The sequence below is a fragment of the Colias eurytheme genome, chromosome 17 (assembly GCF_061535395.1).
Source record: "Colias eurytheme isolate Ceu_HAF_F1 chromosome 17, ilColEury1 Martin Lab GWU primary, whole genome shotgun sequence".
In the NCBI taxonomy this organism is placed as follows: domain Eukaryota; kingdom Metazoa; phylum Arthropoda; class Insecta; order Lepidoptera; family Pieridae; genus Colias; species Colias eurytheme.
Genome location: NC_142996.1, coordinates 4,676,326 through 4,692,505, shown reverse-complemented (window position 1 = coordinate 4,692,505; position 16,180 = coordinate 4,676,326). Strand labels below are relative to the sequence as shown.

General features: G+C 35.8%; 1 protein-coding gene across 1 annotated transcript in view; it reads right to left on the bottom strand.

The window, feature by feature from the left end:
- The window catches only part of spen (spen family transcriptional repressor split ends), a 102,287-nt gene that overhangs the window by 12,825 nt on the left and 73,282 nt on the right, over positions 1 to 16,180 (bottom strand). Inside the window, exons 3-10 of the mRNA XM_090111395.1 lie at positions 7,217 to 7,399; positions 4,940 to 5,204; positions 4,385 to 4,714; positions 3,989 to 4,279; positions 2,023 to 2,223; positions 1,693 to 1,811; positions 568 to 687; positions 335 to 473 (exon numbers count right to left, since the gene is read on the bottom strand). Coding sequence (XP_089967521.1) covers positions 335 to 473; positions 568 to 687; positions 1,693 to 1,811; positions 2,023 to 2,223; positions 3,989 to 4,279; positions 4,385 to 4,714; positions 4,940 to 5,204; positions 7,217 to 7,399 — 1,648 coding nt within the window. The remainder of the gene's footprint in view (positions 1 to 334; positions 474 to 567; positions 688 to 1,692; positions 1,812 to 2,022; positions 2,224 to 3,988; positions 4,280 to 4,384; positions 4,715 to 4,939; positions 5,205 to 7,216; positions 7,400 to 16,180) is intronic.

The following is a 16,180-nucleotide window of genomic DNA, read 5'->3' as shown; positions in this document are numbered from 1 at the left end:
TACCGGCCGGCTTGACAGGCAGCAGGTAGTGGCCCTGCCTTCCAAGCCAGAGGTCGTGGGTTCGATCCCCACCCGGGGCAAATATTTGTGTGATGAACATAGATGTTTGCTCTGTGTCTGGGTGTAAATTATCTATAAGTATATAAGTATTTATTTAAAATTATATATGTATGTTTATCAGCCATCTGGTTTCCATAACACAAGCGAAAGCTTAGTATGGGATCCTGATCATGCCGTGTGTGAAAATTGTCTCGAAATATTTATTATTTATTTTATTTATTACGAAAAATATTCATAACGATTATTCATGTAAATTACGAGTATTCATAATTACTTTAGAATGTTTCCTATCTTCAGGGCTGGAGTCATGTCGATGTCTATGCGCGCGATGCGGTGACACGACAACAGACTGCAACCGATCATCATAGGGAGCCTCGTCCGTTGGTGGACTAGACCCCAATTCTTCATATACCCTGTTAAAAACCAATATATCATTTAAATAACGAATTAACCTTAAATAGGTAAGTAAAATTAAGGTAGGTTACAATTTGGAAAATCAATACTGACCTGTATCTGCGATCGGCGGCATAGTCGGTTGGATCGTAATGATCGTGTGTATATCTGGGTGTTCTCGACGAACCTCGCCCAAAACTTGGTGCACGAGATCGTGATGTGCCGGTCTCATATCTGTGTAAATAGTGTTCATTCTTAAATTATTAATAAGAACCATTAAAATATATTTGAATTACCGCGACGGGATATATGATATCCTCTCATAAATAGAAACCTTTTAATTTCGTCTATGAATGAAAGAATAATTAGATGTACCAACACAAGTAATCCAGTCAATATTAATAATTTATAATATAATATGAATCACTTTTCAGAGTACTTCAGTGCTAACCGTAATCTGTGAATATGTATTGCTACTGCTTATCAATTATGTTCAATAACTTTGACTCTGTTTGAAATAAAAGTAATATGTATAGTCGGCACGGCGAACCTTGATTCCTATGACATTTCGTGTTAATGATGGGTCGTATGATGTGTCGTGTCGATACTATACTATTTTATAGCCAAAGGCGGGGCTCGCATTCAGCCACGTCGTACAACATGTTTTTACAAATATTATAAAATGCATTTTTAACCAAGATTTTTTTAACGTCTGTTATGTTGTTGTTAAGTTATTTAATTTATAATGTAGGTAAAACGAAAATTTTCCAAATAAAAATGCAACATAATATTTTCTTGTAATTTTTAACCTGTTAAACACGTATTCGCTAGTGTATATTTTATGATGAAAATGGATGTCCCCATTTAATTTGTCTGAAAAACTTATGTTATCTTAGGTAAATTGATATTTTTCAGATATAGTCCACTATTTGGTTTGATTTTTCAGTTTTAAAAATACGCACTCATTTCCAATATCGACATTTGTTTATCGATACTTGCAGGACATCAACGTAAAGTCAGATTGAATTAATTTATCGTAAATGTTAAGAATTGTTATATGTAATTCCAACGGAATATCATTGTAATGGCATAAAGCTACGTAAAAATTAATAAATGCCATTTTTAAACGCATCCAATACGTTTCTAATTTAATGGTGTATCCATTACAAGGTCGTGTCTTAACTGTCAGTGTACTGTAACTGTCGACTATAACCGCTATTTAAAAAGTATAAAGATTACCTCAATTGTTCATGCCTCGCTGTAGGAAGGTAGCGACCGGTTAGATCAGCGCTCAACCGCTCAGAACTCGTAAGAGTCGAAGATCCACCATGTTTCTCCAACTGCTCATAGAATGCATCCTAAAAAGAAACAATAATAAATCAATAATCAGCCCACGTTTCTCCTTAAAAAAGTGTTAGTAAAATTTACTTTATTTCAGCACAGCACTTTTTTATAGATATTTATGGATAGTATTTGAATAGTTATTTGAACATTAATTTAATTCGATATGCTTCAACCCGATGGAAGACTTCGCCACTGCTAAGCGGACACATGAGGGTAGGCGTTCACCTGACACTCCCGGGAGGCGTAGTCGACGCAGAGGCGCGGCTGGTCGGGCTCGGCGGCCGACAGGTGCGCGGCCAGGCGGCGCAGCTCGCGCACGGCGGCGCCGGCCGCGGCCGCCTGCTCGAAGTGCACCAGCGCCGCGCCCGCCGCGCGGTCCACGCACACCGACGTCGCCGCGCCGCACCGCGATATCGCCGCCAGCACCTGGCCGTACTGTAATCATTAGTGCCCGTCCTCGCCTCCACCCGACTACGCCGGCACCCGCCGACCTCACCTCACAGTTACCCACTGCTAAAGAATGCAGTGAAAAAAATACGACTGAATGGCCTAGCCTTGCTCATCTCGCACTTGAAAATGTTACGCGTACCTACACGAGCTTATTATTACTATTTAGATTGTGTGTTTCATACATTTTGTCGCAAAATGTCCGATGTGTCTGATATGTCTGATGTGTCCTAATATTACATTTCATTTAATGGAACGTAACACCGATTCATTTCATAGGCATAGTGTATCAAAGGTTGGGACAGTATTTTCTTGTGGATATGTCGTGGCCATATCGTAGGCTCATTTCATGAAATGATTGATCATTTCACAAAATGGTCACATTTCATGATGTGGCCAACATAGTTTGACCAGATTTCACGATTTTGTCATCCACATTTGGCCAGATCGTATAAAATATAGGGAGTCCATAAATATTTAAAAGATTTAGAATATTTTTAGAACTTGTTTATTGTCATTCAAGCTAGTGCCCCGTCAGCGGCCGGTGAGTGCCAGAAGCGAATCGCATTTTAGAAAAGAAACAATTATAATAATATAGTAGGATATATAAATATAGTTATAGGATTTTAGACGCATTTTTTCTTGAATATCCGTAGTTTCCATAGTACTCGAACCTCTTCGTCATAAATTCTTTGCTATGACTTTTTCACATTGTATTTAAACGAATTAGCGAATAAATAAAGCGACCATCTCGTGAAATGATCAAATCTACGATATGGCCACGACAGATACATATTTGAAAATGAAATAAGTTATACCCATAAAATAATTAAAGTATATAATTATACAAATTACAAACTAACTAACTAGTGTATTACATGAAAAATTATGTAATGTGGAAACATTTTTAACAAATAAAAGGTGATGTAAGCATTTATTTCTGAGCATGGTAATTTTACTAGTGGCAGTTACAACCTGCTGTATCGAGAATTGGATCACATTAGCGACGAGAAGGTAAAACTTAATAGACAAGACCAAGGTCTTAACACATTTTTAACCGACTTCAAAAAAAAGGAGGAGGTTATCAATTCGGCCGGTATGTTTTTTTTTTTTTTTTTTATGTATGTACACCGATTACTCCGTGGTTTCTGAACCGATTTACGTGATTCTTTTTTTGTTCGATGCGGAATGGTGTCGAATTGGTCCCATAAAAATTTTATTCGGATAGGCCCAGTAGTTTTTATTTTATGAGCATTTTTGTCTGTATTTGTAAATGTTGCAAGTGCAAGTTTGAAGTCGGTTGTTTTTAACGCAGTTATTGACTTGTCTCATTTTATACTATGTGAGTTATTCAGATTGTACACAACTTTTTGTTGTGTATAATTATTACTACATACATAGGCAGAGGTTTTACATTTTGTAAATGTACTTATGCTATCTTACTTTATTTCAGATAGCTTAAGTTCTTGTCCTTATCGAGCGCGATCGCTAGGAGAGTGACAGCGACAGTTTTTAAATACCTAATTTGCTAGTGTCTCTCTCACTACATTTCCTTTTAAACCATTATCCTAGTATATTGAAGTTCCTCATGAGAGGCCTGCGCCTAGCAGTAAAAAAATTAACTGTTCACGATCATGATGATGTATGTAAATTATATTTGGCGATTGTATATTTTTATTGTTATGATAAAACAGTAAACAAAAAACTGCTTACATTAAATTACGTATAAAAAGTATAGGCAAACCTGCTTTTCCGTGTGTTCGGTGAGACCGTCGACCCAAACGCATGTGGTGGCGACGGGCTTTCCAAATCCGAGTTTAACTCTTGAACTGCCCACATATTCGCCATCCATGGCTCGGATCGCTTCCACCACGCTGGATATGGACGCGTACTGACAGAAAGCATAGCCCGCGCCCCCGCCGCTGCCCTTCTTGATGTCAATTTCTATTATTCGACCGAAATGCTTGAACTTATCCCGCAGTTGTTGCTGTGTTACATCCTTCTCCAAATTTCCGATAAATAACGTCCTTGTCGCCTGAAAAGGCCGTCATAAAATATGTTTAAATAGAAGATAATATATAACAATTTAAAGTCCATTTATTATTAGATAATTTAATTAATAAAATAATATCTTATTCACCTTGGGGTGGTATTCATCAATATCAGTCTCATAGGGTTTCGCCGACTCGGCGTCATCATCGCAACTTTGGTGAGGAGCCACAGAGATCTTGCAACCAAAAAAAAGTTTATCCTGCGACACTTCTAGAGCCTTTTCTACATCGGACGGTTTTTTAAAGCGGACCACCGCGTACCTATCCGCATTTTGACCAACCACTTTTACCCAAACAACTTTTCCGTGCTTTTTGTATTCGTGATAAAGACCATCTTTGAGGGAACTATCGGTCGACCTCGTAGGTAAATTTCTAACACAGATTGCAAGAGGTCTTCCGTTTGCTGTCGATGCCCCCCACTGAAAAACAAATTTGATATAATTTAGTTTAGAAGTAGGTAGTACATAGTAAACACTGCAATCATACGATAATTCGAGTACTTCGAGACTCTACGTGAGTCTCGAAGTACTCGAATTATCGTTTACTGAACTAGTTTCCAATCCGTGGCAAAGGTTTATATATCAAAGTGACTATTACACTGTAATTGGTAACATAATGCTAGAAAATGTCGACTTGTATGATACCTGGTGCGGGTGCGTCGAAGGGGTCCGGTGGTTAGCGTGGTGCGGGTGCGGGTGCTGCGGGGTGGCGGGCGGCGGCGCGGCGGGCGTGGAGGCGCGCGACGTGTCGCTGGGTTCGGGCGAGCTGGACTCCGAGCGCGACGAGCCGGAGCCCGACTGCCGCCGCCGCCGCTCCGTGCCGCCGCCGGGCGTGCTTGGCGTGCTCTCGCCGCCGGTCGCGCCCCCCGTCCGCTCGCCACTGCCGTACCACCGATGGAGAGGTGTAGTTCTGAAACACCGTTTACAAATAACGTCATTTACGTAGCCTCACTCTTGTACGTTTTTGTTTCTAAACAAACAACGAAGCGTTATACATGACAATACATGATTGCGCACAACTAAGATCGACTACACTCCACTCGTAAAAAACGAAGCAAGCCGAAACAATGCAAAAAAGTGCCAAAAATGGATTTGGATATGTGCGGACTTACTAATACATAATTATAATGAATGGGTAAGTTAATATGTATAACAAAACAAACAAACAAACCATACTATGATCCCCCGCTATGTATCTATAACTTAAAGTAACAAAAATTATAACATTAAGGGTGGTAAAAAAAATTTTGCTGATTTTCGGCGGTATGGCGACTATTTGGAACTGTCCGAAAAGTATGGCATGGCTACTTTCGTAAATGGCTGCACGACAATGATTAACTGTGCAAAAATTAGCCTGGTACAAATGGTTAAATTTGTTTTTTTTTTAATAAGGTGAAATGCAATCGTGTTTGTGCACCTCTTGCTTTGGTGTCGACTGGCTGGAGGCAGACGCGCAATTTTTTGCTCTTATTAATAAATTTTTTTAAGTGAAACTTTTATTACATCGTCTCAAACTTTTTGGTCTGTGTAGCGAATGTCGCGTGACGGTCGGATGCCGAGTACGTATAAAGCAGTGTTCGGAACCGTTCGAACAGTTTCACTTTTACCGTGGTTTCATAAAACCACATAACATTTTTTGTTTTTAATTACTGATATTTTAATTGAAAAATCTACTCCCATACGTCCCTCAAGAATTTAAAGGTGCCCACGTGGGTAAAGTTTCATTGATATTACTTCACTATTGTCCAAATAAAATTGATTCTCCGTTTAATTTTTAGGCAACTTCACGTTTTTCTATCGAGGCAAATTTTGTCAATCGTGTTTCGGTTCCCAAACGTCGCTAAACAAACTCTTTAATTAAATAAATCGATAGTTAAATAAAAAAAATGTTGTGTAGTTTTATGAAACCACGGTAAAAGTGAAACTGTTCGAACGGTTCCGAACACTGCTTTATACCTACTCGGCAGCCGACCGTCACGCGACATGCGCTACACAGACCAAAAAGTTTGAGACGATGTAATAAAAGTTTCACTTTAAAAATGTAATAGGTAGTTTATGAAGAAAAAAATTAAATCTCCGTGCGGTCGAAACGTCTGTTTTGGGTCCGATTTAACCTTAACGCATTCGCGTCGGTATGGCTGGATTTAAGTCACACCGGATAAGTATGGCCTACTTCTGTTTTATGGACTATCGGAAAATCCTAAATTTTTTGTAGAACATATCGTTTGACACCATTGAAGTATTATTACTACGTTTACGTACGAGAGGACACCACGAACAAAATCTGTGCGACAAGCGCGGCGATGCGGGGCGCGCGTGGGGCGGCTATTGAGTCATAGATAAGCGATGTCACTTTGTAGACATTCTGCCTATTATTACTTATAAATGCTACTATGTTACAAAAAGTGTAGTAGCGATGTCCTCTCTAGTACTCAATGTTTGACACTCGAAATTTATCCGACGTGTACGACTACGGACTAACGACCACGCAACTGGGCCGCCGGTACCAGCGCTCTAACCATCATTTTTCTTTTTGTCACTGCGTACAGTAAGAACCGCCATACTGTTACAAATGACCCAATAATTTGTATCTGTTGGTGAATAAAAATAACTATTATAGGTAGGTAGGTAATGTGCAAATCATAGGTACATTCCTTTTTTTACTGAGTGAAAATATTATTATTTTTTTAAATTTCAAAGCGAACACAAAAGTGCAACATATATGTATATACTCTATAGTGAATACGGTGACAAGGAAACAAACAGGGAAATCAATCACGATCAGCAAACTATACCATCCGCCAAACCTTCCAAAAATCGGTAGAATGGCAACACACCTTACCTTACTAGTGGCTAAGTGTACAAAACAAGTTCAATTCTAAATTCGCAGCTCGAAGTTTTGGAATAGTGCAACATGCAAACCTTTCGGTGTTGGAAGGTGGCGTGGCATATGGTGCATTGGTTCGCTGGTGGTACCTGCCATACGTGGCGGGCGTGTTCCCTCGTCGACAAAACTCCGTCGCGCTGTCGTTGGTCCCCCGCCATGTGGCGGGAGCTGCCGCGGATGCAGCCATTGCACACGTGTTATTCGCGTTTTCTTCACCTCTATGGACAAAAACAAAAATAAATCATTAATTATTCCGCGACATGTCGCATAATATTTATCTAAGGTTTATCTAAATCAATGATATCTAAATATCTATATATAAAAACTAGCGGTACGACCCAGCATCGCCCATCGGAGTTATAGCTCATATCCTATCACCTATGCTATCACATGGATCACGTTCGGATTGTATTCGTAAATTTATCTGCTAATTTGCTTATATGTAAAAATCTTCAAATTATAGTCAGATTTGCAATATGTATTTTCCTTTAAAAACTTGATTCATAATACACAGGATGCTCGAACGCATATGAAATAGATGAAGTCGGTTAAAAAGGTCATCCAGAGAGAAATTTCTATAGAAACTGATATCAAATGAGTAAATATTATGATACTAAAAAAGAAGAAATGATCATAAGAGCGAAGAAATTATAGGATAGAAGTTGAATAACCCAAACCCAGTCAGGATTTCTTGGGAAACGGTTAATAACTCGGAAAATACATATAAATTCAGTGGGCCTCCTCATCTAACTTAAAAGTTAATTTTCTCTCAAACAGAACCCGTTTTTTTTTTCGGAAAATTAAAAAAAAAATCAGTACAGCGTTTGTATAGGAGCTGTACGAAATTACAGTGCCCTTTTATAAGTTCATGATATAGAAATCAGCTTATAAAAAATTCTTTCATCTAAATAACAGATGAGGATATATTTTTCTAATCCCGGATCACACCCCGGACACTCCATACAAAATGATCGTTTTGACAGTCACACTGTAGAGACTGCAAATGTGTGTGTTAACGCTTTATGGTTGGCACATTTGTGACTAGCGTAAAAAAAAATTCGCGTTTTTCTGATGAAATACATCCGTAAACAGCACAATATCTAACCATTTTCTACGAAAAACGATAATCACAAATCCAAAATAATAAAATTACTTTAAGTCAATTTGATTAATGTTGTCAATCTTCGTTGCGTATCGTCCCTGTAGAAAAATATGGCCCATTTTATGTCTGATCGCGCGGGGGTGAGGTAAGTTTAATTTTGGCGGGAGGCGGAGAGTGTCCGTTCTGTAGCGTTTAGCTACTATTATGTATTCTGTGCCCGGATCTAAGACTAGAAGCGTCAAATAAATATGTCATAGGTTCTATTTGAAATGAATGTGTTGAACCTATAATTTGAAATAATGTTTATTACGATTTACCTTTTCATTTTTTTCGTTAATTTAATACGTTATTGCAGAATTTTCAGGCAGAGGACTGTTGTCAGGGGACTGTTTTTTCCTGTTCGATTTCAAAATATTTTTGAAACGGATGAAAAAAAGTTTTCCAAGAAATTACTTATCAATTTAGACGTCAATAATATTTAAAATAAACATACCATCTTAGATTACAAAATAAAAGACAGATGGAGCGTTGCCGAACTAAACCGAATGATTTATCGTCATTTTCAATAAAGCTATGTGTGCTGTCATTCCGCCGCTGCACTGTACGTACACGGTGCTTCTGTGTGCGTGTAATGTTACCAGATATTGAAAAATTTTCCCCGACTACGGAAAAAAGAGGGTTATGTTTTTCGAGTTTATGTATGTATGTATAATATTTCTTTGACACGGCCTGCAGTATAAACCGTTGGACCGATTTTGAGTTATTAGGTTTCATTGCAATCATCTGAATTATTATGTTAGTGGCGGTAGTGACGTAGACTATACAGGGTGTCCCACTGTTGGTATACTAAGCTCAAAGAAGGTTATAGTTTTGCATACGCTGAGTACGTAAAAAATACATATAAAATTCCAAATGCATTTTTTTTCAAACAGATGAATTCTTAAAACTCTTCTGTGTACACCCATAACAAGCAACCCGCCCAACTTTGCCACCCGCACGTGAGCTATCGTTTAAGATTATGTTTTCATAGACAAAATGCTCATATTAGAGAAGCGGTATATGCCGGCTACGCGAAGCTAGAGAAGAAAACATGGATTTTCAGGAAAAATCTAGCAAACAATTTTTGACATAATTTTGTTGTTTGAGTATTTTTTACGTGATCAGTGTATGCAAGACTACAAGTAGACGGGATATCGATATCCCTTCGCGCTTAGTATACCAATAGTGGGACACCCTGTATACATAAATTAGCAGTCAAGTTTTAATTTTTATTTTAATATTATTTCGGGTTTGTTGATATTTTTTTTTATAATATTGTAAAAATTCTTTTATTATATAAAAGTACCTGCCTACTATAAAGTTATATATAGACAAAATAATTGTATTCAATTTTTAATTACATAAATTATAAAAAAAATGTGTGTACTAGTGTACACACGTAAGAAGTGAAACTTCTTTATGACCTTATTTTTCAAAAAATAATTTGCAACTGTACAGAAATACGTCGAATCACGCGTGGTAGGGACAAGAAAAAGATGGCACGTAACGAAACGAAAAAATGTTACACTAAATTTTTTTCCAACACCGATAAAGAAGTTTCACTTCAAAAATTTTCAATATTAACTATAATAATTATATTATTTTTTATTTTTCAAAATATATGAATGCAAATAGCGGTAGTTTTTAGTCGAGAATACGGGACATTTTATTTTCATCATAACCATCATGGAGTTCACATAAATTAAATCGCTAGCGAAAACGACTATGGCGTTTTTAAGCTTTATAAAAGTAACAAAATAATGTATTATGCTTATTAAAATAATCTAAAAATGATCATGAACCTTTAGTGCACTTTACAAATAATCACATTCACGATCGAAAAATCCAACAGCGTTACCCTGAAGATCTTTTAACCGTTTTACCGTTTTACCAATAAAAATGGCAAATTCATTTTCAAAATACTGGCAACATACGTTGAAGTTTTGTATTCCTTCATATCTGTAAAATTATTATTCGTATAAAGAAATAAATCAGCCAAATAATCTACAGAAAACCTGTGAAACGATGTTTTATCTTTTTTTTTGTTTTCGGGAACAAATTTTACAGCGTTTTATTATCACAAGACAGCATTTTTTTACTAAAATTGCAAACCCTTTTTGACGTAATGCATGACACTATATGCGCTATAGCACTGGAGCAGCGACGTATTTGCTTTTGATTTCGTATTTTCTTTGACAAGGGCGACGGGAGGTTGTCATGCTCCATCTGTATTTTATTTTGTAATCTAAGCATACCATAGAGCTAATCAAAGTACGATACATACATATTACATATTATCAATTACCAGAGGACTGTGTGTGGTATCAGTCCAAACGTATGTTAGCCTCACTAATGACGGTGAAAATTTAATAAAAAACGTTTTTATCTAATTATCATGGTCATTATTTTGATCAATATCTTCTACATAATAAGACTGGTTAAAACATTAATTGTATCGGACGTGGCATATCCCTTCCAAGCACTTTTGTTTCATGTCACTACATACACAACGGGATAAACGGCAACCAGCTTTACATTGTCATGATAATATCACTTCGATAAACTGACTTTACTGATGAAGTAATTGGCAACAGTTTTTTGTCCTCAAACGTAAGTTCAAATCCTTTGGTCTACCTTTGAAATGATTCATCTTTACCAAAAGAATCATTTGCCTATCCTCGCGAGCAGTGATTTTTCATGGTCGAGCTTTTCTAGGTACTTGATCAGAAGTACCATGCTTTTTGAAATAGACTATAGCATTGAATACCTTTTTACCGAACACTCTAAATGATTTGCAATTTTCCTGTAACTCCAGTTATTGTCAAAATAAAACTTAAAATTATTTTTATTGTTGATGGGTTACTAGTTACTACTCTTAGAGCCCGCTCATACATACAACTTTTGCAGCGATTTAAACTGTTCTGTCGAGTTGTGTTCTCATCTTGAATTCCTATTAAACTGCTTATCGATGGGGGTGCGCATACAATCGATTTCAGTCTTAATTTATATCCCGAACAAATCTAACAGCCTTCTATAGACAATTCCTGAAATCATTCTAATTCAGATGGACTGAACGATCGCGGATCAACTGTTTAATCGATTACGCGCTTCAAACACTATGAGCGCGTGATCGAGTTGTCCAACTTTTTAATCAAAAGCAAATCGATGCGGCTTTTCGACTTTTTTTATCGATCAACTATCGAGTAGACAGTATGCGCGCGTATGCAGTTGTTCAACTAAAAGTTGTATGTATGCGCGATCCCTTACTTTTACCCGTTTTTACTGCAAAGTTAATTAATTTTCAGAAACTGTTGATAGAACATTTACAAAACGGTGCAAATATTTGTAGAAGAAAGAAATATTGGCGGCATTTCAACAGGTTTTGAATTTGAAAGCTCGAACCGATTCTAATATTTTGTCGAAGCTGTTTCTAATATTTTGTTGTCCAGACTGCCAAATTGTTTTTTTTTTTAAATTTAAGCTAACGTTTGATTAAAATTAAGCAATTTCTTATGAAACTACATAAACGGGTGTTCTATTATACATACAGCTGCTACTCTTATACGTTTTTAAACAAATCCATACTAATATGTATTATAAATGCGAAAGTAACTCTGTCTGTCTGTCTGTTACTCGATCACGCCTAACCTACTGAACCAATTTGCATGAAATTTGGTATGGAGATATTTTGATACCCGAGAAAGGACATAGGCTACCTTTTATTGCGAAATATGTACCACGGGCGAAGCCGGGGCGGACCACTTGTGTTAAATAAATTTGATGACTAATTCATCGTGGGTGTTTCTCGTCCACCACTGTATATTCTCCTAATCTATATGTCGTGGCCATATCGTAGATTTGCTCATTTCATGAAATGATTGATCTTTTCACGAAATGGTCGCATTTCATGATGTGGCCAACATAGTTTGACCAGATCGTCAACGTTTCACGATTTTGTCATCCACATTTGGCCAGATCGAATAAAATATAGGGAGTCCATAAAATATTGAAAAAAAATCAGAATATTTTAAGAACTTATTTATTTTCATCTAAGTTAGTGCCGCGGCAGCGGCCGGCGAGTGCCAGAAGCGAATCGTTTTTATTGCACATTATTATAAGTCCGATTTGTTTCATATTTATTATTTTGCAGGTAACATGGATGATACCAGTAATCCAGTTATAAACTATTCAAGCAACAATAAAAAAAAATAATGATCTGTTCCGTTCAAAATGTTTAAAAACACAAAATCAGTATCTTGACGAGATTTCTTCTATGACCGGACCATGTTATTCATGTTGAAGAGCAGTACAAAAAACGAGGTGGAATGACTGCAGAAATGGAAGAGTTCATAATAAGAGTCAGAGATAATGATAGTAATTCTTACTCTTCATTCGCCGGTGAAATTTTAAATTAAATATGATTATATTGATTAAACAAAATTTAATTGTATTTTTATTACGTTTTTTATGGCTTTCATTCGGCGTTCTTTTTTTCTATCTGTATCACTTAACTGTACTATATTACTTAAAACGTAATATTATAAAGATTTAGAATTTGTTGTTTTTTTTTTGCTCGTAAGAGAAAATAATAAATAGTATCAAAACTTCCAACTATTACCTAAGTTGCCATACGTTGATTTTTTTAATTTGCCGCCTTTTTCCAGTCTCATCTTTCGTTAGCCAGACTCTACGTACGCGTGATAAGCGATCGTGGCGACATCCAAATTAATTGTCTGTTTCAATTTTTTTAGCACATACACAAAACAATCTAACTTATTTATAATTTTTGCAATGTGTGGCAGTTACAGAATTTGTCTTGTGTTTGTTATACCCCAAAAAAAAACACATTCATTAACAGTAGTTATAGTCGAGCCAATCTATGGCCGTTCCCAATATTCATACTACGGTTATAGATAGACAGCTATCTCTGATATTGTGCGTTTCACGAGAGAGTTCCCCTGCCGTTATGTTGGCATACCTGACTGTCAAAAACGTCAAAGAGCTAAGAAGCGTTACAGACTCAGAGGAATAAACCTATAGAGTACTTGTATCGAGCGTATACAATTTACATATATTTGTTTCTCTCTATCTAAAGAAAACGTCGTATGAAAGAATGAGATAGCTATAGACTACAAGCTACGTTTCAACATAGTCATGGCACCATTTTTACTATAGGTACGTATTTAGATAGATAGAAGGTGATAGTGATGGGATGTGCTTCAATCGATAAAATCGTGAATGCATTTTGCATTTACGGTTTCGTGAAATAATAAATAATAAATAAAACAAAATTAATCATTAATTTCAGTTGAATACATTATTTGTTTAATCCTACGAATATAATAAATGCGAAATTATGCGAGAATGGATAACTTTCTCTTTCACTGCTGAACCGATTACAATGAAATTTTGTACATACACACATAGGATAGGTGTTATACCGGAAATCCCACGTCAATGGGAACTGTGCGGGATTTTCTTTAAAAACGCGGGCGAAAAGCTAGTATATTTTAAAATAAATTTTAAAACTTGAAATGTAACTAATTTAAAATAAAGATGGAAATGATGATATAGTTAAAGGAGTGAGGAGAAAGGCACAGTCAGCATGAATTTTAACAAGTTCATAAAAGGACAGTCTTAAAGAAAACATTTTCCATACATCCTACTAATAAAGCGAAAGTTTGTGAGGATGGATGTTTGTTACTCTTTCACGCGAATACTACTAAACCGATTACAATGAAATTTGGAAAAATTACTTTTGATCCCGTAAATCCCACAGGAATGGGAACTATGCGGGTTTTTCTTTGAAAACGCATGTATATTAAGTATGTATTTCAATAGTAGTTTCTCATCTATGAGAACGGTCATTTAATCAACCGTTTAATTTTCACATAGTTACACATTTAAAGTAAATGTGTAAAAAAATTTCCAAATAAAAATTCACTCACACACAAATGTATTTATTACTTATCTAAAGGAACAAAAAAAAAACGTAAGCGTAAGATTGCACAATTCTTCTAGAGTATCCATCTTGATAACACGCAGGCTCGAAATGCAGTGAACACAATCTAGCAAATTTCGACGGCGTCCAATCTACACGTCTCATGTTTTATACCCATTTTTTATTTAGCTCTGGAAATCTAAAACAAAATGAATTTATTAATAATCTAAAAGAGAAACAACAAACTAAACAGATAAGTCAAATAAAACAACCACGTGGTATTTTTTATTTTCCTGCTGTAGAAAATTTACATCTATTATTTGCAACAACAACTACATATAAATCTGATATAAGAAACAAAATAAATAAATCAACGTTAATATGAAATAGATTTTTTGTCATAAATCGATAATATACGCTAGATGTGTTACAACACTACGGTGGTAAACAAAATGCCAAACGTGATAATATTGTGACATTTTTTAAAAATTATTTAATTCTTTTGTATTCCACAACCCCATAAAGTGGGTAAATGTTACAGTTACAACATAAACTTATAAAAAAGCGCTTGATATAACCTTCAAATAGGGTTAGAACATAAATATTTATCAATTTGCTGAAAATCACTTACCGATGCAAAGATATTTTTTCATTGTTTTCATCCAAAACTCCCATTCGACTAGTAATAGCCGATAGCTAAACATACAATAGTCATTTTAGCACACTGACAAATAAAAAGAAACACTATACACTTTATATTTTCTAAATATTTCGTTAAAAACACTTGACGCACTGAGCCCACCAGCTGGTTGGAAAACAAACTGACTGCCGGCGCGCTACGTTTAAAGACAGTGCAGATACTCTATCGCTATCTCAATCTGACTTATGCTGTTATTGACTAAGAGTAAGTAGATTAGAAAATATGTATTTTGTTTTGTCTTAATATAAGAACTCTATAGGTTTATTCCTCTGAGGTTACAGAGTTGTCGAGGTTTTCCGAAATTTATAAATGTTTTAGAGATTGGCATCATGCCGCATACGCTTAGAAGTGGTGAAAGAGAAATGGCTCTGTAACGCTTCTAAGATCTTTGAGGTGGCCACGCATGTTCGGAATCTAGTAGTGCTAGATCTGTGAACGTCTCTGATATTTAAAAATAAAAAAGGTTTATTGACAAAATTGTAGCGACGTCATTTCTTGAAATCAGAAATTGTTTATTTTGTTTAGAATGGTTTATTTATCAGTAAATAAAAATCTTAAAATTACTTGTATCGGTCATTATTATTATAAATATGTACAGTACTCTCAAACTGATAATGCGCATAGAAAAATTCGTCACTGTTCGGCAACTCTCATCTTCCCCGAGCCTCCGAAGACGATATGTATATAGAGTGGATAAATGTATTTTCTTCATGCATAGTTTATTAGAATTATGACTTTTATTGTGATTTTATGGTAAAAAAGAGATAAGTAACGAAATTTGTTTCGATAATTCAATGTAAGTTAATAGCGAGGAATAAGCCACACGATTGCGAATATATATTTGATGTATGTATTGATTTACTTGGAAAATTCTATACTTAGAACTATTAACGTGTCTTACTGAAGCTGGCGTAATGATGGATACATATATGGAAGGTTAAAATAAGACAAAGTTTATATTTAAAAAAATGATTTTCAAACACTGGTTTACATTTAAATTGTGAAATCTAATCATTAAAATCTCAGTCCAAAGGATTTACAGAATTAGGGATTATCTCTATTTCTGATATCGTAGAATGACCCACTTTCATTATGCTCTTATTAATTTTCACTTTCCCTTCTGCTATCTGCTACCTGTGTAAATATTATAGCGAAAAATTCAACTTTGAAACAAAACTAAGAAGGGTATATAACAGCAGCTCTATATAATTCCATAC